We start from the raw sequence: 25,123 nt of genomic DNA, 5'->3' as shown, positions 1-25,123 counted from the left end.
GTACTTAGATTTACAATTATTTTACTTAGTCGTAGGAATTTGTGCTAGTTCTTCTGGGTTGGTACCACCCACTCATCAGATATTCTACCGCAAAACAGCAGTACTTGGTATTGTTATGTTCCGGTTTGAAGGGTGAGTGAGCCAGTATAATTACAGGCACAAGTGTCATAACATAGTTCCCAAGGTCGGTGGCGCATTGGCAATGTAAGTAATAGTTAATATTTCTTACAGCGCTTATCAGGTAGCCCATTTGCTCGTCCGTCTACCTTTTATATAAAAATAAAAATTAAAAGACATTTTTTTTCAATCATTGTAATTCACCACAATTGCTTATAGTGACTTTAGCTGATGTCGTTCCACTTTTAGATCCATATCTCTCCATTTTTTTCATTACATCTAGACCGGATATTACGTGGCCGAAGACTACGTGCTTTCCGTCCAACCACTCAGTCCTGAAAAAAAAACTTTTTTTTTTTATGACACATTGGATGTTGGAATTACAGAATACTGATTTTACCTTCAGACACAATTTATGGGAAACTAGCTACCCGTCCCGGCTTCGCACGGATAGAATAAGGTTCAATATAAAACTTTAATATCGTAATAAATATGACTAATGGTTTAAGTGCAAATTACAAATGGACTTTGTTTTGTAATATGTAGTGATCAGGTGTATTTTTACACCACTTATTCTTCAATTGCCGATACAAAGGAATACAAAAGAATACTATTTTTTAACTGTTGTTTGTTATTTGAGCTTAGTGCATATTTAATAACATAATTGACGAACAAATATTTATATTATACGAGATTCTCATTTTGTGATATGAATTATAAAATATATATATATCTGAATAGGTTTTCCAGGCAACGTTGGCAGGATTCCAAATCATAGCGAAAATTTCGAAACCTGCAGAGGGCCCAGGTGCGCAGCGCAATTTTATTGTATTACCATATACAATATATATATTGAATATGTAGTAGACTCCAATATATATATATATATATATACATATATAATAAAATCATTTATAGACTAGTTAAAGGGTCAGATGTCTTATGTCCTTTTCTGTACCCCTGAGAACGTGATCAGTTTAGGCGTGAAGGCGTAACAAACAAACAAACTCGTTTGTATAACCTTAAGTTTTATATAAATTTATATAACAAGTAGTGTACGCAACTTCGCTCTCAATCTCCTTTTGTTAATTTAATAACAAGATGGAATCTTATTTATCTCAAAATTATTAACCATTGTAACAAAAATTATATATTCTTTCGTAAATATAAAAAAAAACTATACATATATACAGTAGCACACACAGTTGTTTTATATTAACAAGCTTATTACATCGCCCATATGAATAACGTGACCGTACGTCCCGTTTTGAGTGGGATAGTCCCTTCAAGCTACGGGCCTCTGCCCACATAAAACATAAATGTCTGAAAGATACGAGTTTTATGGTAATGACTATACGTCAGTTATAATTAAAATTAATTACAAACATATATACATCTTTCGATGCATTTAAGCCTTTACATAATGCGCATCTAAAGCTGCAATCTATACCATGGTATCCAATAAATATCTGCAGAAAACATAACTAAATAAGTTGTTTAAGAATTAATATTTTAAAACCTATATAAATTGTTTCGCTAGTAAAAATTAATGTAATAAATATATAAACAATTTGAACTCATTTTATGTCATATTTATATTTCCAAGCTGGTATTGCCAAACTTAAAAAAATATAAAACCTTACCTGTTAACATTATTTAAAACAAAACTTTTTTTATTGCCATCATACTATTAAATAGTTTAATTGTTGATATTAACATAAACATTTCTCTGGTGATTAATCTGACAATCTTATCATAAACATTGTGTAGCAGATGTTAATTTGATAACTTTCAATGTCTGTTTCAATCATTCATTTAACATTTGAAAGAAGAAGACAGTATTGTTTAAATCACCCACTAAACAACATTTATAAAGTCGAAAATGTTTAAAAAGATCTTTATAATATTTTTTTTTATATAGAATAGGTAGGCAAACCAGTATATACTCCACCTGATGGTAAGTGGTGACCAACGCCCATAAACATTTGCATTGTAAGCAATGTTAACCATCGCTTACATCGCCAATGCGCCACCAACCTTGGGAACTAAAATGTTATGTCACTTGTGCCTTTAATTCGCACTCATCCTAAAAACCAGAACACAACAATATCAAGTACTGCTGTTTTCTGATTTCTGATCTGGTGGTCTGGTGGTCTGATCTCGTCTGGTGGTACCTACCCAGCAAGAATGCACAAAGCCCTACCACCAGTAAAATCTACAATAAACCATAATGAACTAATATTTTTAAATTATACTTACTTAGCTGTACATAGAAAGAATTGTGAGCCATTTGTATTTGGTCCTGAGTTTGCCATGCTTAAAATACCCGGTCCTGTATGTTGTAATGTGAAATTTTCATCTTCAAACTTCCGCCCATATATCGATTTACCACCTGTTCCATTATTATTTGTAAAATCACCGCCTTGACACATCTGGTTACTAGTTATTAAGGATTTTATTGCATGAATACAAAAGGATTCATCGATAAAAGTATTAAATTTAAAATATAGTTCATTTAAATATCACCTCTTAGAAACACATTTGATTTGTCATTTACAAATGTATTTTATTCAAGTAGAACAACTGACAAAGAACTTGGGAAGTTATTTTAAATCATATCAAATATAATTTATCAGTTATTAACAATTCAAATTATAATAAGAAAGAGTAAGTAAGTAACAACCTGTTAATGTCCCACTTCAGGGCTAAGGTCTCCTCACCCTTTTGAGGAGAAGGTTTGAATCTTATTCCACCACACTTTTTTTTTTTTTTATAGAATAGGAAGGTGGACGAGCATTTGGGCCACCTGATGTTAAGTGGACACCAAACGCCCTTAGACATTGGCATTGTAAGAAATGTCAACCATCGCTTATATCCGATGCGCCACCAACCTTGGGAACTAAGATTTTATGTCCCTTGTGCCTGTAATTACACTGGCTCACTCACCCTTCAAACCGAAACACAACAATATCAAGTATTGCTGTTTTGCGGTACAATATCTGATGAGTGGGTGGTACCTACCCAGACGAGCTTGCACAAAGCCCTACCACCAGGTAATGCTCCAATGCTGGTTGGTAGAATACACATGTGGCAGAATTTCAATGAAATATATTCCTCATGTTTTCCTTCACCGTCAAGCACGAGATAAATTATAAACACAAAATTAAGCACATGAAAACTCAGTGGTGCTTGCCTGGGTTTGAACCCACGATCATCGGTTAAGATTCACGCGTTCTAACCACTAGGCCATCTCGGCTTTGCCAAATTATAATACAAACATAAAACTTCCACTTATATAAAAAAGCTATCTATAAATACTGACAAGTAATAATATGATAAGCCTATTAATGGGTTTTGAAGAAACATTTTAGTAAAAACCCACAGGAAAGATAAATGCATTGTTGAACCCGAAACCCAATGTTATACATTTAATTCGCTTTTTCAAACAATGAATAACAGTATAAAAATACAAGTACCATAATAGAATTTTTAGAAATTTTTAAAGAGTGTTTGTTAATCATTGTATAATAAACAGAATAAAGAGCAGCAGTGTCTAATTATAGAGTAGGTCACTACTCTATCAAAATGTTCGATATTATTAAGGACATAACTATTATAGTTGTAAATATACTGCTATCACCCATAACGCTAAGAATATGGCACTTAAACAGACATGTCATGACCGACCATGTTAATTGACTTATATGTATGTATATCTATATATATATATATGTAGATATACATATTGCAATTGAAGGAATATAGATAAACAAACCTGAAATTTACAAATACTTCTCTTGTGGTTGGAATAGACTATACACATATATTCATATTCAGATTTTAGAAGTATTAAAAGGATACAAAGTCTGGTATGATTCTGTGGAAACTGCTACCTTGGTAACCAAAACCTTTTTCATGAGTACACAGGGCTCTGAAATTTTCTGCAGTTTTTGGCACTATATCCGCTCTCAACATCATGATTATCCTCCCTATTTCCTGCTTCCCGACACTTATGTCAAAGTAAACTTGGGGATTACGTTTTTCTATAGGCTTTGTGGGAACAACCTAGAAATCAAACAGTTTTGTATAATTTATTTAGTGAAATATTTTTATTAAATAGAATTACAAACTCTGCAATCTCTTTTTGGAGTTAAAGTTTTACTATCATATTGTTGCAAAGCTTAAAAAACGTTTACTTTATATTTAACTTTATTTTAAAATAAAAGTTATTTTCTTGCAATCTTGCTATAAAGTTGTTTCATCTATGTATTGATATTATTATAAATATATTTATAATTATAAATCTATAATTAATTCTACAAATAGTTAGTTCAGTTAAGGGTTGATATTCCTATAGACAGAGTATGCTTAAGCTTATGTTGTTGTGGTTAGGTACAAAAATTACCAATATTAATTATTATAATCACTCAAATTTTCTTGGTTTAAAGAGAGGAGGTTTCGGTAATATTCCTTGGGGACTAGGGCACTAAGTTATCAAATAATATTTATGCATTGCATAGCATTAGAGCTATATTCTTTGTTACGAAAAATGATTAGTAAATTTTTTATTTACTTACACTGCCTGTTTCTGTATTTTCTTTTGTACTATCTTCTTCACCTTCCTTGTTAACATTTAGTGTCTCACCAGCATGCTTCTGCAACCAGCTGTCTTCAGACCAAACCGGCCGAGTAGAACCTTCTTTGATGCGTTGTGGAGCTGCTATATTAACTCTTATTGTGCGTCCAAATAATTCTGAATCATTCTAGAATGGTTAAACATATTTAAATTTTAATGATGAACGTAAAAGTTTTTATGGCCTTTGCAATACCTATCTATAAAGTATAGTCCGTTAAATCGTTATGAATACCATTGAAAGTAACTTAAAACACAATAATTCATATACCAAAGCAACATTAGAAACTTTTATAGTGCCAAGTGATTTATTTACACATACCATATTGTCAATAGCAGCAGCAGCATCTTCGGCGTTTTCAAACTCAATAAAAGCGAATCCCCTGTGCTTTTCTGTCTCATAATCTAGAGGAATTTGAACATCAACAAGATCTCCAAATGGAATGAACGCAGCATTCAAAACCTTCTCGTCGACTTCTTCGGCTAAGCCACCAACGTAAATCGTTCTCTTCGAATTAGGCTTGCTAGCCATGTCTATTTTATTCTATTATTTATATTTACAAAAATAAAGTTATATTTTCGGCAAATTGTATCCTAACCTAAAACAGTATTTGATGTTTACTATAAAATGACAAACGTCAGTTGACTTAAGGCAACATAACAGATAAAATATTTTATACTTGGAAAATATTTTTCCATTAAAATTAAAATAAAACTTACTAACTATTAATTTAGAGATCAGGTAAACTAAACGCACTTTAAGCCTATTGTTTAATACAGATGCATTTTTGTGTTCTATTACCTAACTCTAGTTCCTTTGCAAATTATTTTTTATAAAACAACACAATCATCTAAAAAAATGAAACTACGTACCCACAAATATTACTTTTCAAGATTGATATTTAGCCGAAATTATAGATATTTTGCATAGAAAACAAGTACAGCAGTCTTTTTTTATTTATGAATATAATATAGAACATTTATAAAAAAAAGTTTAGTGCGATTAGTCAATACTACTATCATAAAGATAATACAAATTCACTTTTTTTACTATCATAAAGATAATTTAACCACTTCGTTTTATATTTTCATTCCGTTACAATTCTATTTAACTCAATCTTTTGCGTTATATATTTTTGAATATTTTAATCACTATTCATCTGATTTTGCACCAAAATTTTGAAATTTTAGTCGTCTTAATTGGCTTCAAAATATGTTTATCTAACATCTAAATGAATACCTATTTATTATTATTTTTGTAATAACGCCTTTTGTGTAAGTTTATTTTTATCTCCCTTTGTATTAATTTCTTGAACTTTTACCTACCTTGAGAATAAGCTTTATTGTAACGATATCTTCGAAATAAATTTATTAGATAATGTAAAATACCTATTCATCTACCTAATAATACAAACAAACCATAGACAAGATATTACATACATAGACTTTTGAAGATACATACACTATTGAAATGTTCAAATCAGTATAATTTTAAATGAAAAATGTTTTAAGTAATTCTATTAAAAGTACGCTTCAAACCTACAAAAAGAACAAAATGCATAACATACAAAATTATTGTTAGTCCGGTTGTAACTAGTTTCCAGGGGGTATCATTATTTTTTCCTCCAAGATTGTTACGCGCACAACTGTATTTAACGCCATTTTTATTATTATAATGGCAGTTATAATTGAGGTTATAATACAGAATGTTTGTTTGACTTTAATGAAAGGCTTATATAACATCAATATAAGCTTGTGAACATATTTTTTTCCATTAATTGAACCAAGTAATAGCTTACGGCCCTAAACAGACTAAAAGTTGTTTATCGTTTAATTAGTTAAACAATGCTGTCTTTTTCTTTCGAATGTCAAATCAATAATGACAAAAAGATCAATTTTTATAAGTAAGTAATCCTTATATATAAACTTATAAAAACTTATATGTATCGTTTATCGATAGACTGTTTGTTTGATTGCTTTTTTGGTAGTGTTAGCCATGAAGTGTTGGTAAACGTACATAACATGTTAATAGTATTTGATGTTGTAATCCACGCGCGATCAGAATGGGATCCGACTTTGGGAACGAATGGGAAGTGAGACCCGCGCAGTAAATATTTACATAAATACATAATCTGCTAAAATCTTATTACACTTTTAGAGTTGTCGAAGTTGAAAAATTATTTTTCAGATTTTCATTCCTTCGTTCGAGCTGTCATTTTCGATAACTTTGACAAAGTCCCGCCCCATTGTCATAGCGAATTATATAAAACATCGTTATTAAACCAACAAAACTACATATCATGTAGGTATAATTAAGTTTTTTTTCATAATGCAATCCAATATTTCTGCCTGCCAGTCACCTACAAATATTTTTATAAAAGTACTTTCTCACTCAATTATTGCGCCAATTTTCGTCTGTATTACCACACATCATATGTGAAATTGACCGTTACTAATACGTTTCCTATTCCAATTTATGCAGACGATTAATCTGAGTGAAATATATAAAGTGCGGATTTACTACATGTATTTATCCTACCTAATATTATAAACGCAAAAGAGAGCTTATACTCACCCTCCACAAAAGCGGGTGAAGCCGCGGGCGGACACTAGTAAAATATAAATTTCTAGTTTTTTTTCAAGTAACCAGAATACTTAAAATTAATTTTAGAAATTAATATATTGGCTATGGTCAATCAGGACGAGTCTCCACTCATTTCCCGATGAATGAATGAAGACACATAATAATTTAAATAGATACATCAACGTACATTTGAATACTCATACATAGATAATATTTGAAGCGATCGCCTTAACAAGGCCGCACGTTAGGGTTGTAATCAATGATTGCCTCGAATACTGAAGTCTGTTACAGATAATTAACAGTAGGTAGATCTGCATCGATAGTGCAAATTGACGTTAGTGATAAAGTAGGTATAATGGCGGGAATCCTGCAGGTTTAGCCGGATATGGACATTAAATTAAATTAGCCATAAATAAGTATTTGATTAATGAGCTGTAATAAATATATCTAGATAAAAAATATATTCTTAAAGGATTTCTGGTTTAATTCAGTTTTATTTTATAACCAGCTGTTGCCCGCGGCTTCGCTCGCGCTTATGATAAATGATGGAGGTCTATGATTTTAAAATAAGAAGCATGAAATGTCATTCTGGTTAGAAAAAAGTAAGGTTAAGGGTTCTTTTAATAATAATCAGTGGACTTACTGTGAATCCCTGTAGTTTCACTTAATGTATTTTATAGTGACTTAAATGGCATGAAGAATTTTTTTTGTATATAAATCTTCCGATCTAGAATATTATATGATTATGTTGCTTAAATACCCCGGCATCTATCCACGCCGTTGCATATAGTTAGTACTGTAAATGAGCCAGCGTACCAATATTTTTTTTTATTCTTTCAAACTCAAGTTAAACAAAAGTATTCAACTCCCTGAAAACTTTATTTATAATTAATAATCGAAGCACCTCTTTGTAAACGGTGGTAAGGCTATGTGCAAGCCCATCTGGGTAGGTACCACCTACTCATCAGATATTCTACAGCTAAACAGCAATCCTTTTTCGTTCCGGTTTGAAGGATGAGTAAGCCCGTGTAACTACAGGCACAAAAGACATAACATCTTCGTTCTCAAGATTCAATACAATTTCAATGTGAATTTATTTTTTCTCAGAAGCTTTAATATTAAATATCGTTCTTCTTTCATCTAAAATGATTGAATTCCCACACAAACTTTCAACCCCTATTTTACCCCGTTAGAGGGTAGATTTTAAAAAACACTGAAATACATATTTATTTATACCCAGAAGCTTGTATATGAATTTTTAATGCTTCTAACTTAAAAAGTGACGGGTTTTCATACAATCGTTATTCCTTTATTTTAAATTTTTGGGGTGGAATTTCAATAAATCCTTGCTCCGTGGGTGTTTACAGCATAAAATATATTAACTGCCAAATTTCACGTTTTTCACTCCTATGGTCTGCATTGATGAATCAATCAGGAAAAGTCATTGTGTGTATAGATACGACATCAAAAATACGTATATTCATAATTAAAATTAAAAATACGTATTTTTATAACTTTTGACAGACAACATTTTGAAAATGACTGTTTTGGTAAATCGCGAATAGCCATTTTAACCTTAAAAGAGACAGTTATTTTGAAATCACAGACAGACACTTCAATTTTATTTTTATCTATAAATTAAAGACATTATTCAAAACAAAAATAATAACATATAACTAATAAAAGAAAATAACAACTATTCTAATCTTATTAACCCACTGTAAAATGGATAAAACTTAACAATTGAATGCAAACTTTATTAAATACTGCAACTAACCTAACTAAACATAGAAGTAAAAAGTAATAATATATAAACATTTAACATAAAACTACTAATGGAAAAGATTTACAATCGAGTTAGAATTACATCCTTGATAGTTAATACAAAACATTTAATTCAATAGTTTTACTTTACTTAGTTTAATCAACACACACTTCACAATAAAATCCGGACACCGCGATTCAGAAATTGACGTTTTGACCACACCGCCGTCTATGGGCTAATGGTCGCGACATATGTTATAACAACAAAAAACGAACAACAAAAATAGATATATTCAATACTCTTACTATAATTTACTTATTTCAATTTGTAATTTTTAGCCGTTTCCGAAATTAGCCTGGAAAAACAGACAGACAGACAAAAATAAAAAAAATGATTGTTTTATTAAATTGTTATTTTGTAAAGATTGTTATTTTGAAATCACAGACAGACTTCAATTTTATTTATATACAGTTACTTCTGTCGTCTATCTGTGCAAGCTTTACTAATCGCTACCGCTAATACAAGGCAGGATTTCTCGCGATGTTATCCTTCATCGCCTAGTACAAGATGACAATTATAAACACAAACTAAGCACCTAAAAATAATTGGTGCTTACCCGGGTTTGGGCCTGCAATCTTCGGTTAAGATTTATATATTCTAAGCACTAGGATATCTCAGCTATTGACGATGTAATTGTCTATGGTTAAAGGTGATTTGGTGAGTAACCTTTAAGTTCACTTGCTAGTCTACCTTCCTGAAATAAATAAGAACAAAAAAACAACTTGCAAAGCAGCATAGAGCCATTCCTGTAGTATAAATTGCAGCGGAGACATGTCCCATACGATAGATTAACTTCTTGCGCCGTAGATACAGATAAAGTATCAAGCCGACTTGTCCGAGCCGTAAACAATTCCTTAGTCACACATAACGAAACAGACACGAGGTACCGTTTGTTTGTCGTAATGTACATAAAGTTGTTTCCATAGATGTTATATAAAGATCGTGAATTACACAGACTGGTTTAGAGTTTGCTTAAAGAAGAGTCGCTGTTGAATAGAGACAGTGCTATTTTTTTAAGGACACTTCGTATCTCAATCGTTAAAATGTTGAAACCTACTTAAAGTGTAATGCTTTTTTGATACTTGTATCGTTTCATTATTATGTCTCTTTTATTAAGTTAACGTTGTATGTAATTTTTTGACAATTCACGATCGCAATCTACGATGAGATTTGAGTTTAATTCTTTCTTTGTTAAAACGTCGATCGGCTCAACTAATATATAAATGAGGATGAATAGTTACAGACTGCTTTGTCTCTTTCTGTTATCAATATGGTAACATTTGAAAGAAAAAGACAAAACATTGTATATAATTATTATATATAAGCGTAATACAAAACTTATTAGTAAGGGTAAAAATTAATTAATATGGTTATTAACATCACTCACGGGGGCAGAGCATAAAACCGCGCGGAGAAGCTTGTATAAACATGTAATGTTTTTTGTTTAACAGTAATTAATTTATTCCTTAATATATTATATTGAAATCGATCATACATTTGTACAATCAATTATTGTAAATCAATAACGAGTATATTATATTCCTTATGTATTCTACGGAACATTCTCTTAGAACAAACTGGGAACTCCGACTATAATTCGATTGTGAAATAACATAAAATGATAATATGTGACATTATTATTACAAGGAATTGACTCATCAAATAGAAATTCACCGTTATTAAGTTTTTTTTTTTGTTTTATATATGTAATAGGAAGACTCTCACTCACCCTTCAAAACGGAACACAACAATACCATGTACTGCTGTTTTGCGGTATAATATCTGATGAATGGGTGGTACCTACACAGACGAGCTTGCACAAAGCTCTACCACCAGTAAAAAGATATCACAACTTTACGATCGAAACGACTATCGATTCTAAAGGGTGCCACGCACCATAGTTTGATGGGCACAGTAGTGCTATTTTGTAAGAACTTCATTACTCAGCCGTTAAATATTGACAACTGACTTATGGTGACATACTATTTTGATGCGTGTATTCTTGAAATGTTATGATTATTATGGTCAATGTCGCATATCACTTTCTGACATTTCACGACCGTTTTCTAGGGTGAGTTTCGAGTTTGACTGACACACAGCATAGGCCTACTAAGTGGAAAGTCAAAGTAAGATACGCGTTTCATCGTTTAATATTGTATATTTATTTCAATTGATTTGCATAAATTAGAATTTTTTAAATTATATTGAAAATCTAAAAACACAGACATTTTCACAAGCAACTTCTTAAGAGTTTTTTTTTTAATAAAACATTCGTTATATAAAACATGATTTATTTAAAGAGCGCTAGTTTAAATTATATGTAAAATTTATATTTTTATGCAACAAACTTGACATACGAGAATCCTTCTTTGTTTCATACAGAATATAGTAGGTGTAAATAAGTACCTTAGTAATTACTTATAAATTGTACAGTAACTACATACATAGTGTTACATAGTTACAAATTTTATTGCTAACATTAAAGTATGCGTTAAGTTTTACATACGATAACCCTTCTCTAATGCGGCAATTAGAGCCGAGATGGCTCTGTAGATAGAACACGTTAATCACAACTGAAGGTAGCTTGTTCAAATACGTACAATTAAGTTTTCACTTTATAAATTTGTCTTTATAATTCATCTCAATGGGAAGAAAAATAAGAATGAAAACTGAATGTCCGTTGAATAAAATACACTCAAATGCACCTTCTTCGTTCCCAAGGTTGGACGCGCATTGGCGATGTAAGTAATGTTTAATATTTCTTACATTGCTAATGTCTATGGCCGGTAGTGACCACTTAATATCAGGTTGCCCATTTGCCCGTCCACCTATCTATAACATATAAAAAACCCGCAGGACTAACTCGCAAATGGGCCACCTAATGATAAGTGGCCACCACCACCAATGCACATTGGCACTGTAAGAAATATTGGCCATTTCTATCGTCGCCAACGCGCCACCAAACCTTTGAAACTAAGGAGTTATGTCCCTTCTGCCTGTAATTATACTAGCTCACTCATCCTTCGAACCGAAACACAACAATACTTGGCGTGCTATTTGGCGCAAGAATAAGTGCTGAGTGTGTGGAACCAACCCAGACAGTACTTGCCTCTCTGGGTTGAAATTATCTCCAAACCGTTATTATATGGTAATAAAATTTTTTTCAGGCTTGTCATCTCATCGCTTGTTTTTTCATCATAAAATAACACAATCAATAAAACTAATACAATTGTGATGAAGAGTAACATTTATAAATTACTTTTTTCATGTAACTTATTTTTATTTAAATGTCGGTATTCTATTTACGAAATCGATTACAATACACGACGACAGATAAATATAATTGTATATTTTTTTTATTTTTCAAATTTACGTTTAGATTATTGTGGCAAAGATCGTAGATTGTTTTGCCAATGAGCATGATAAATATATGAAGAGATTGATAAATATATGTATCGGTGATTTTTCATTGTTTTACTTTACGGTTTTACTAGGCAAACATTTGTGATTTTTTTTTAGTTATTACAACCAACAGTATAAAATGATCAAGTTCTATGTTAATGTGTATGAAAGCCGATACCAGTAACCGCGTTACAGCTAACATATTCCCCTCATGGATCTTATTACTAAATACTTATTTTTTATAATTATCATGAACTGTATATGCACACAACGGGTTTTACTATTATATATAAATAAAATCTTTTGCAAACGAAATAGAACATAGATGAATGCATATATTACACCATGAAATAAGTTTTTTTAATCGTATTATTAAAAAAAAATTACAATATGATATGCCAGTCAATTAAGCTACCTGAGCGTGAATTATTATTTCAGTTTTGTTGATCAATTTTGTAGTACGATAGGTCTACATAATCTGGTTGGAATTAGCTTGTTGATATACATACTGATGTTGCGCGCGGCAATTAAAAAAATTTAAAAAAAATCAATCATATTTTAATTTTTTCTATAAATAATTTTACAAAACGACAACAGAATAATTCATAGATGTGTATTTGGTTGGTAATCGGTCTCCGTATTGTCAACTGAGACAGGTAGGTTTTACGTGTTGGCAACAAACAATTTTACAACAAAAAATCAGCGCTTCAATAATCTAGTGCACATTAACTAAAACCTCATTAATATAAACTTTTTTCTTTATCAGAATGGGTTTACGATTTGACGTATTGGGCCCTCTTTTGACTATGTATGTATATCTAACCTTGAATCTAAAGCATCAGTTGGATATGGTTTACATATAATGCATTTTTCGTTAGCTCGATTATTACGATAAGAGTACTTGAGCGAAGAGCTTAGATATATTACTGATATACATAATATAAGACTACCTGGGCGACCAAGTTTCGCTTGGCTCTAATAAAAATGCGTTCTTTTTGGGAAATAAATGTATGTATGATAAACTTAAAAAGTAAAACCTTACCTAAATACAAAGTTAATACATCTTTCTAGCCAATTTTCTTTAGGATAATTCACAGGATAGTGTGATCCTTGTACTGAGATTAACACATACATACATACAAATAGATGGCAATGACAGGAATAAATATAATTTAATTTTAGAATTTTTTATATTTTATAAATAGTTCAAATGAAAATAAAAATGAATTGCATATAAACATAATATTTACTTTTAAAACGGAACATTATTTGTCAATCGTACCCGAGCGAAACCGAGGCGTACAATTAACACAAGGCTCGAGCGCGTTGTTCAAACCGTCCGTGTGTACATAAAATGAAGCCAGTATAAAACAGGCACCGCGGAGGTTTCGCGGTACTCGCTCGTGCAAGGTCAAGTGTGAGAGTCATTGCTCTACGACGCGCATCTGGATACCTTCATTGACTTCGGTGAGTACATTTTTGAACTGCGATTGAAATTTCCTCATTTATGTACAGAAAAATAATATTTGACATTACTTATAAACTTTGATTAGCTACTGACTAGTTAAGATATTGATTTATCCCTTTCTGTTGTCATTAATTTGACATTCAAAAAAAGAAGACGCGGCATTGTTTGACAAACCGTTCGCTAAACAACGTCTGCAAGTAAAACCGATTATGACTAAGATTAATTATGAATCTGACGTTTCATTTCTAATTTTAAATATTGATTGAATTTTTTTCTTATCAATATCTAATACTAATACGGCCAAATATTCGGTCTAATATTTACGCAATAAACACTGATTTCGCTCTTTCTGTCAATATTGATTTGACATTCGAAAGAAGAAGACGCAGCATCGTTTAACTAATCACTCGGCAACGTTTATAAGAAAGGTCGATACCAAATAATGATTAATTACAAAAACATTATTAATCTTATACAAGAAAAAGAAATAAGCTGAAACATATTTTCATTAAAATAAATATTTGCCCACCTGACGGATATTTTACGGTATTTATGTATTACATAAAGGATACATAGAGATAAAAGATAGCTAGTATTTGTTTTATCATTTCGGATTTACGCAATAATTACTTATCAATATTATTGACTTGGTAGGACTTTGTGGAAGCCTGCCTCGGTAGATACTACCCAATAATCATTTATTCTACTTCTAAACAACAATACTTTGTTATTCTATTTTTAAAGGTGAGTGAGTTAATGTATTTGCAGTGACATCTTAGTAAGGTTGGCGTTTCTTTGGTAAGGTATGGTTAGGATTTCTGGCATCGTCATCATCACGTATCCTATACTTGACTGTCTCTCTTAACTAAATAAAATAAAAAACAATTACAGCATTAAAATAATTTAAGTTATTTGTTTCAAAATCTCCATAGTAGGACTGTCCATAATGTAAGTTTTATAATTATGAATATTTTGGCACAAAGTTGCTCCGAATCCACAAGCCAATCGCTATGCAAATAAATATTTGCACGCAAACGGGTACTGTTGTCTGTTATTATTTTTTTGCAAAGATAATAATCAATACCGTTAATTAGTAATAAAAACATGTATAATTTATAACGGTTCATATTTTACAGTTAAACAAAAATACTACGTAAAAAAAAACTTATCAAAGTTACTAAACGTAGAAAAACTATTTTTGTCTCTTTCCTTCATATGTTTCTATCAGTTATATAAGTATGACATAAATATTTTAATAAACACATGAATGATTATTGAATGTTTATCTAGTTATGTATACATAAATTACATATTTTATATGCCTCAAGTCATGCTTTTTGTATAAGAAGATTAAACCAAAAAGTTTTCTAATAATCTTCTTAACGTTTTCGCCAGGATCTTCGCCCGCGTGTAGGCGGAGGGGGAGTTATGTCCTTTTCTGGACCGTGTACAAAATTACAAATTACATTATAAACAAACATACTCTCATTTGAATTTATAATATTATTGAGTACAACGTTTCAAAGCACAAATACATTAAAAAAAACAATTATCCAAAAAAACAGCCATACTATCGCAAGATATTTCTCGAGACGTGAAGATTCAGAGAGAAACCAGTTCATAATTATACTGTCTATACAATAATACCTTCGAAGTGGTCGTAATTGTGACCCTTATGTTGACGTGTTACGGACTAAGAATTACATAAGATTACATCAACTGCCTACCGTACATGTTAAAATGTAACCTGTTGTACTTTAATGAGACCTTGAAGGGCTATAATCAACTCCTGCGCATGTAAGGGCTTTCATAAGTTTATTTTCTTCGCCGTCTCGTGACACTTTTTTTTGGCATCGATGAAATATAATACTATACAAGTCCTCGTTGTTCAGCATCGGCATATAGAAAAATGTATAAGGGTGTATAACCAATAAACAGACATGGTACCGTATGGCCACCGCGGCCAATTTCAAGAGAGGTTAGCTAACTGGTTAACCGAACATATTATAGTGCACTGTTACTTTACTCTCATAATTTGATGGGACGGCATCGGATTGCCGACTGACGAATGAAAAAACTTTAGGCGCATGACCAACGTGTCATTTAAAAACCTGCTAATTTTTATTTTTTTGAAACATTTTCTTAACTTGTGAAATGTTGATGAAATTTTAAAAGTTTGTTTAAGTAAAGCCTATTTCAACCAAAATAGAAGTGAGGACAAATAAACAACATTGACGTATAAAAAGAGTTAATGTTAAACCCCCACAGATAAATTACTGTAATAGAAAAAAATATGAAGTTGTCATCAATTTGTAATCTTAAGAATTTGATAGATATAGATAGATGGCGACAGCATCACAATTGTAATACAGTTACAACTTGTGAATGTCCCAGAATGGGCTAAAGCCTCCTCTCCTTTTTGAGGAGAAGATTTGGAGCTTATTCCACCACGCTGCTCCAATGCGGGTTGGTGAAATACACATGTGTGCATCACAATGGAAATAATTATAAAAAAAATAATAATATGCATGATATTAAAATAATGTAAATCAATTTATATCTGTGGATACAAAACGTGTGTGCGTTCGCACAGGAGCATTCTCTATTACCTATTCACTGTCACAAGCCGATGAGACTTAATTCCTTACAATCGGATAATATACAAAGTTCTAGTTTCCGCCCGCGACTTCACCCGCATCAAATGAGTATAATTCGTCATATGTCTTTTTAGGTGCAATGTGTGTTGAATAGTTAAGACTTAATAAACACATTTACGTATTTATAAGATTTGTACCGTATTTTAAGAATATTATTGAATATCTGTAAAACAAAAAAGTATATAAATCATTTTTACTAATACATACATACATAATAAATACTTTGTTCGTGAAATATTTTGAGGTTGCAATGACAAGTATGTTTCGAAACATACACCATACAACTGATATACTGCATATACTATTTTTCTTTTGAAAATACATGGATAATTACACCGAGACTCAGGACAGGCATGTTCATTCACACAAATCTCTGTCCTGGGTGGGAATCGAACCCACAACCTTCGGCGTGAAAAGCAAGTATCTACCAACCACGCCAACCGGCTCGTCAAACCAGCCACTCATCGGATATTCACCATCCATGAAAGGCCATCTACCAACCACGTCGACTAGCCCGTCATGTTGCCCCACAATGTTCGTATCGTGTACTAATTATCTTAAAAATTAAAAACATTTTGGGCCACTACGATACACGATCTTTGCAAGCAACTTGACAAAAAAAACCTTAACTTGAAAATTACTGTTTGATTCCGTTTATAATAATCGCGAGCAATAGTTTTTGTGAATGAGTTGTACGTGTTGACACAACTATTCTCCCGCTTATAATGGTTGTAATTTCTTTTTTTCCGAAGCAATTTCGATAGAATTATTCATTTCTTTAAACAGTTTTTTAATGGGCACTCGTACTGTGAATCGTTTATGGCATTCGAACGTGACGTTTTTGAATCTTTAAGCAAAAACATTTAGACATATCTAAAAGCTTATTGATTTGTTCTGTAAATGCAGAAAAGTTTTCCGGCATTCAATTTATTTTAAATTTATATCAGGGAATTACTTCTTGTGACATTGTATATAACTCGCAGGAGAAATATTAATGTATTACCAAGAATCATTATAAAAAGTTATAATAGAAACAAATATTATGCAAAAATGATCCACGCGTTTTTAACGCACGATGCTTGTATTATATATAATATAATATATAATAGTTCAAAAAAAGTTCAAAAAATGTTTTTAACCAAAGCAAGAAGTGACTCCAAGTTTTTTCCTATAATGTTTTCTTCGACCTGACTTGATTGATATCGGACATTCTGAACGAAAAGCCAAGTGCGCGCGGGCTTAACAGTGCACAGAAATTTGTGCGTAAACACAGGTGAACTCTATATTGTCTCACTTTCATAATTCAATGTAGGGACAATCTGACAATGGGGCTGCTAGTGAGAATATCTTAAGCATTTTTTTTATTTTTTATTTATAAGATTAAGATAAGGTTCCAAAGTCTTCGCGATATTGCAGCCTTATAATCAAACCAGTTAAAAATATTTTACAAGATACACTTGTATATACAACCTCCTTAGATGGAATTCTCATTAACGAACTTTATTTAAAGAAAAAAAAAAACTTAAAACATTTATTTTAAGTGCTCAATTAAGATAAAACTGTGTCTAATTCAATAAGTTACCGCACATTTTATAACATGTTTGTAATATTATAACTGTTATTTGTAATGACGCTACGGTAAATTGATTGTATTGTTGGTATTGCGTTATAAAAATAACACAATAAAAGAGTATATAAGGTCAAGTGCGTGTATGACTCGCGCTCTGAGGGCTCCTTACCGTTACGTCTTATAAAAACACTCACTTGTGCGTGAAACGTGTATGGCAGAGATCATACAAAGCCTACAGATACGACCCTTTTGCCGGTAACTTAAGCGCGGTGAACATGTTTTAATAAAGTATAATAACTGCAACATCATGAGTAGCTTAAGATAAAGTTTGTCTAAAGTAGAAAGTCTATATAGACACACAAACAGATAAATATATAATTTTATAATTCCGGTTTTTTCATATTGATATACGGAATCTTAGCCCTTAAATTTATTACCAATAATGAATAGGCTTAAACATGATAAAATCCTCATCCTTATTAATATTAGAAATGCGAAAGTGAGTTTGATTGTTTGTTGCTCTTTCACGTCTTAACTACTTAATTTTTGCATACACGTTGCCAGGGATAAAGAAAAAGTCAGCGTACCTAACCCTTCCCACTCTAACGCGAGAGAAGCCGCGGCCGTTACATAGTAAATAATAGACACATTTTGTTTTCTTGATTTCTATTATAATACAAATTCAAACCGTTGTTTCAATATGTTTCCATACTTTAACTTATTTATTAATTCCCAAGGTTGGTGGCGCATTGGCGATGTATGGGAAGGTTAATATTACTTACAATGGCAATGTCTATAGGTGGTGATGACCACTTACCATCAGGTAGTCCGTCCACCTACCTACTAGATATATATAACAAATGTTTAATTTTAGTTTAAAACTACCGGTTCTACCTAGAATAATCGGCAAGAAACTCGGTAGTTACTCTATTTCATTAATAAAAAATATATGTACATGAAATAATCATAGACAATCATAAAAAAATATTTTTTTATGTAATCTTAATTATAATATCAATATGACATTAATAAAACGGTAGTGCGATTATGTAAGAACTCATTTCAATACAATAGACCTACAGCTCTGACGATAACCAAGTCAGTGCTATTAATGAATTGGAAGGAAACAAAGGCTTTACCGCTACAATCACAGGCCCTTGGGGCTAAACTGATGCATTTTCTAAAGCGTGTGTAATGTTCGCCTGATCGCGGTGAGCAAACTGTAATCAGTTATTGCTCTGAGCTGTTAGACAACTCCGCTCAAACATTTCCATTGAGCGGCTTCGTGGAATGCCTTTATTTTAAACCGGACGCCCGTTTAATCCAATATTATGGACTAAGTGTGTCCATCTTAACATTACCCATTCGTATTATAAAAAAATAATCTATTTTATATACATATTCATATATGTTGGTATATCTATTTGAGATATTTAGGTACGTGGATTTGAACAAGCACTTCTGTTTAGGTACCTCCCACTTATCACATGTTCCAGCAGCAAAACAGTATTGTTGTGTTCCATGAGTGAGTCAGTGTAACTACACGCCCAAAGGACATAATCAGGTGATACTTTTGGCCGTCCTAGTTTTTAAAAAAATAATAGAAAGTTTGTATTTCATCATTTTTTGAGAAGTCAGCTAGACGGCACTATAGTACATCTTTTTTTTTATCTTTTTCTTTATAGGTACAGTCCAACCGATCGCATGATTATTAACAGGTATACATACATATGTACATAAATAAACAGGCAGGAAGTATGCCGGGTTTTGCTAGTCTATTAGTATAAACATGGTTACTTCTGCTAGTTCAACTCCTTCTGGATAGGTAACACACGTCAGTATTTTAATAATTAAAGCAAAACTTACTCGTACAAAACACTGCCATGGTACCACTCATATGCTGGTAATATGACTGGTTACTCATTATTCCACGACGCGGTAATAGTGAGTTTTTTTATATAAGTTAGCTTAGCAATATTTTATTTCAACATGTCTCAACTTCCAATTATCTTAGTCTTGTCATTATTAAAAAAATACAGTTAAAACTTGTTTAATTATCTGTATCTTTCAGCAACTAATGATTTTGTATGTTCTGATGTATATTAAGTTGTATTGAATGATATTATAATCTCTTTTAACTTGTACATTTTTTAATTTAATGAAAAAAAATTACCAACAGCAAAAAATTATACATCTTTCGCTTTTTTATAATATACTTCATAAAAATCCGCCTAGTCCTTATGATTTAATCGTCTTATTTAAATACTTAATAGACATTCAAATAAAAACTTATTTATAATATTAGAAAGATAAATTTAGTAACATCCCACGTCACGATATAGCGGTACTTCTATAGTTTAATAAATAATACATCACAAACTAGCGTGTAATTCATAACTGACAGATTTTTTTACTCATCACACATAACTATTATGAAGATAGCACCGTTACTTTAAGAATCTTACGAGAACTGCCATTATCTTTAATTATCCGTTGATAATTCGTCTGCAAGTTTTGTATATGTAAAACGATTATTATCTCTTATTAATCTCTCGCTCTGGACTCATGACGTTTGATGAGGTTAACCAACTGCGCAGGACATATTACAGCGCACAATTGTGTGCGTAAACACAGGTGCACTCTCTATTCTCCAACTCTCATAATCCGACGGGACCGCAATCCAACACGACCGGAAAGAGTTCAGGCGCAAGAAGTGAATTTCACGTGATTTCCGAATATAATAGCATTATAATCTCACATATATATGAATAATTTAAATATCATGAAGCTCGCCCACTCAAATAAGAATTTGATTACAAAAACACCTTAGTTATTATGAGAGTTGATAGATTATGATTAACTAGCATTGTAGCCGTGTAATTAAGAGTAATAAGACAAAAAACAAAAATAACTTATTTTTTTTATATCAAAAATTAATGGAACAAAAACATAACAAACAGGATTATAAAAAAGAAAAAGAATCTATTTAAAAAAATGTGGCCGTTTGGGTTTAAAAAATCACAATTGATTAAAAGAAATCATATAACCTGAAAACAAATAAAGGCGTAAATATGGCGTGAAATAAAAAAAAAATTTAAAATTTAAGCCGCCTGTGTCCGCTTAAATTTAAATTTTTTTTAAGCTTGCTGCGTACCAAATTTCATCAAAAAGTGATTCAGCCGTAAAAACGTAACAGACAGATTGACAGAGTTTCTCTTACATTTATAATATTAGTATAGATTATAATCGTATGATGAATTAATTATATTAAAAAACAAAACTGATTGGAACAGCAAAAGTTTTTAAATAAATTATTTTAACTCCATTGATATATACTAAATAGTACAACAAAAACTTTTCGTCTCACGCAACCTCCAAACGGGCGGAGCTTTGAGCTACATGCATACTGAACAATTGAACACATAAGTGGACGAAGGTGCTATGGTGGTCACGAAGGCGTTACATTTTTCAACTATTTCAATGAACATTGTAAGTCACTACACACGAGAAGGTGCCTTCTAGGTAATGGATGAATGAGAAATGATTGGATAGCGTTTCTTTGTACATAAATAAGTAATCAACGCTGAAATGGACAACTGCCAATTTAAGTCATATTTTTGTTTAATGACACCATCCACTTAAGTTTTAAATCTCTAAGAACTATAAAGGTAATGGATGAATGAGAAATGATTGGATAGCGTGTCTTTGTACACAAATAAGTAATCGACGCTGAAATAGACAACTGCCAATTTAAGTCATATTTTTGTTTAATGACACCATCCACTTATATCTTCAATTATAAGATCATTGGATATTTATTAACAACGTTTTTGCCAACGGAAAGACTACTTACTAACATTACGAAGCGAGGTATAAAGGAATCCGTTATTTGAACCGTACCAAAATGAATGGTATAGGAAACATTTATATTTACTACCGTTGACCTTAAATTTAATAATATACTATACATATGTTGTACTTGCGACTTTATCGGTATAAAGTCTGATGAAAATTAAGTTTTTGACAATTTCCTGGATGATTTTGACAGTGTTTTTACACGAGTGGCCAAAAGAGGAGTGTAATGTTTTCAGAGTTCATGTATGTATGTGACTTTTTTTACTTTTATACGATAACTTTAAAATGCCTGAATAGATTTGGATGTATGGTGTATCGTTAGACTTCTTAGAGTCCCCAGAGATACTGGCTATCATTTTTTTACTTTTAGTCTCTTCTTTTGCAGGGCTGCCATGTATAGTTATAATTAATTTTCCGTCCTTTTTTATGTATCTTTTTATGTATTATGCGGAAATTATTGCAAGAAACTCGTCGCAGTGAAAACTTTTATTTGTAGTTTAAATATAGAGTCTTCGTGTATATTTTGTACACTAATGTAAGAATATATGAAAGGTGAAATAAACTGTAAAGGGTTTCTTAGAAGAAGGTATGGAGAATAATAAACGACGCTGTAATCATAAATAAAGCAATAAAGCTCCACTTGGTGCTTGCTCGGGTTTGAACATGCATTTGATATATGTGATTACTGAGTCATCTCGACTGTAACCAATTGAATGTAAAATAATTTTCTTAGACGATAAATAAATGTATAATTAACTAGCTATTATATTAACCTAACATTCGTAGTATTCGCTACTTTCACATTCAACTCAGTTGACAGCGCAAATATTTATACGCACCGTCTCCATTCTAACAGGAAACGTATTCTTGAAATACAAAAAGATTTAGAGGACACATAAATATTAACAGACGTGTAAAATATATATCCAATTAAAAGCCATCCATGCTGATTTCATTCCTAAGAACAAGGCTGACCAATCAAAGTCGTTTCTATTCCTCTTATAATAAATGCTTGTCAAATACACTACTTATTATTCTTACAGCTTAGAAGCGACATACCGTATAACTAGCTGCTGGACGCGTTTTCATCCACGTTAAATATTACTGTGTGCCTAGTACGAGTTTTTTTAATTATTTAGTAACGTTAAAGTTGAAGATGAAATTAAAACAACACCGTCTAGTTGTAATACCTTATAAAAATGTCTTCTAATGTTTACATTATTCTGATTTATACTCATAATGCTATAAGTTATTGAGAGAAAAATTGGATAATGAGTAATTTATCAATAATCTAGAGCTGCCTCAAGGGATTTTTCGTAAAAGCTTTCCATTTTATTTTTGTAACACATCTCACATCTGTTGCATTTCACTCACACTTCAAACATATATTTGTTTCTTGAATCAGTCGCTCTTGAGACAAAAGGACTTTTTTGACATTGGTTGGTATTAATTACAATATAATAGATAGAAGAAATATACCACATTTTTCAGAATATTTTGTAAAATATGTGTAACAAAAAAGATATACTACCGGACGTTACAGATGAAAAAGTATAAATATTAGATCGCGTTGCGAGAAGCGTTTTAGGAAGTTGAGGGTGAAATTTGAAAATTAGCTAGTTTTAGAGCCAAAATTACACGAATAAATAGTAAGCATAATACGAAGAGACTTAAAAACTCACTTACTTATCTAAACATTTATAGATAGATAAAAATCAAAACGATATAGATTTTCTAATAAAGACGAAGTTTTTTTACTTTCAAAAAAGATTAATTTAACATATAGGTAGGTATTAGTAATATCGGTCACTGCTGCACTGTTATAATAGATCCGGTTTATGTAATTTCTAAAATAATTTCCGTTCATTTTATTATCACGAAAATAACATTTAATAAGCTCCATAAAAAATTAAACTGGATCTATTAATATGTTAATTCTAAACCAGTTAACTAAATTAAAATATAATAAAAAGTAAAAGCCTCACTGCTGGCTATGGCATCTCGTTTTAGAGCTTATTACACCAAGCTTACAAGCACAAATGCGGCTTGCTGAATACGAATTTCATTCGACTAATATAAATATCCTCACGATATTTGGTCCCCACAAGGTATGAGATGCTTTACCTAGTCTCTCTGTAATCATCGTTTACGATTCATTTTTTTAATTACAATAAAGCATGTTTCCTATAGCAGGCCATACTCCACATACCTCTTTACAAACTTAATTAAAATCATTTTATAATAAGTATTATAAAATGATTTAAATATAAGAATATTTTTACTACCTTTTTTTAATTTATCGTAATTTTTAAACTGTACACAGTCAAGCGAAAAATTAAAATAATAATCAATAACTAGTGTACACATAATATTTTTTATAACGGGGAAGGAGCATATTTGCATAGCAATAAATAAACATTCACGGCAGGTACAAGTACATTCCTTTATAACTTTCGAAAATGTTATAAATAAATGCAGTTTAATCGATTCGAAATTAAGATCAAAGCAGAAAGGAACTTAAGTAACTCTTGTCCTCTTTTTTTAAACACATTCGATTTTCAAATAATTATATGCCGTGTAATGGAATGAAATCCAAACATTAACAGAATTGTCTTTGACTGGTCATAGGAAAATCTTTGAGCGGAAACCTTGTTTTTTATCTCTAGATAATGCTTCTATTTCTTATCGTTTCTTGGAAATCTTTATCGTTATTTGGAACTCTTGTCTGAGAACCAAAGTACTGACTAAAATCAACATGCGGTACTAAGAATGATGAGAAAACATAGTCAGACATTTTGAAAAAATATCGTAGGTACTAATCTGTTTTTTAAATATATTATATATAAAAAATATATATATTCTCTACATGTACTCATAAAGGCGAGATGGTTAATCATTTCAATTTATTTTTATTCCAACCCATTATAAAATACAGATTAATGAAAATATTTTCTTGTGACTAAAATGGTTAAGATGTCTGCTCTGTATTATCGTAATTGATCATACATTTTA

General features: G+C 31.3%; 1 protein-coding gene across 1 annotated transcript; it reads right to left on the bottom strand.

The window, feature by feature from the left end:
* Window positions 1-277: 277 nt before the first annotated feature.
* LOC126773477 (peptidyl-prolyl cis-trans isomerase) lies at window positions 278-5,365 on the bottom strand. Its single transcript, XM_050494433.1, has 5 exons — window positions 5,073-5,365; window positions 4,695-4,880; window positions 3,979-4,182; window positions 2,377-2,549; window positions 278-452 (listed from the first exon to the last, which is right to left on the bottom strand). The coding sequence occupies exons 1-5, from the start codon at window positions 5,280-5,282 to the stop codon at window positions 308-310; spliced, it is 918 nt and encodes a 305-aa protein (XP_050350390.1). The 5' UTR covers window positions 5,283-5,365; the 3' UTR covers window positions 278-307.
* Window positions 5,366-25,123: the final 19,758 nt, after the last annotated feature.

The sequence above is a fragment of the Nymphalis io genome, chromosome 2, assembly GCF_905147045.1.
Source record: "Nymphalis io chromosome 2, ilAglIoxx1.1, whole genome shotgun sequence".
Classification (NCBI taxonomy): domain Eukaryota; kingdom Metazoa; phylum Arthropoda; class Insecta; order Lepidoptera; family Nymphalidae; genus Nymphalis; species Nymphalis io.
Note: the sequence above shows the minus strand (reverse complement) of the source record. Positions and strands in the feature narration are given on the sequence as shown.

What these genes read in the sequence shown, in the direction of transcription:
- LOC126773477 (XM_050494433.1), bottom strand. Translation starts at nt 5,282, where the DNA reads ATGGCTAGCAAGCCTAATTCGAAGAGAACGATTTACGTTGGTGGCTTA. An exon ending in AAAATACAGAAACAGGCAGT is followed by an intron (nt 4,183 to 4,694) that starts GTAAGTAAATAA and finishes TTTGATTTCTAG; the next exon opens with GTTGTTCCCACAAAGCCTAT. An exon ending in ACAGAATCATACCAGACTTT is followed by an intron (nt 2,550 to 3,978) that starts GTATCCTTTTAA and finishes ACTAGTAACCAG; the next exon opens with ATGTGTCAAGGCGGTGATTT.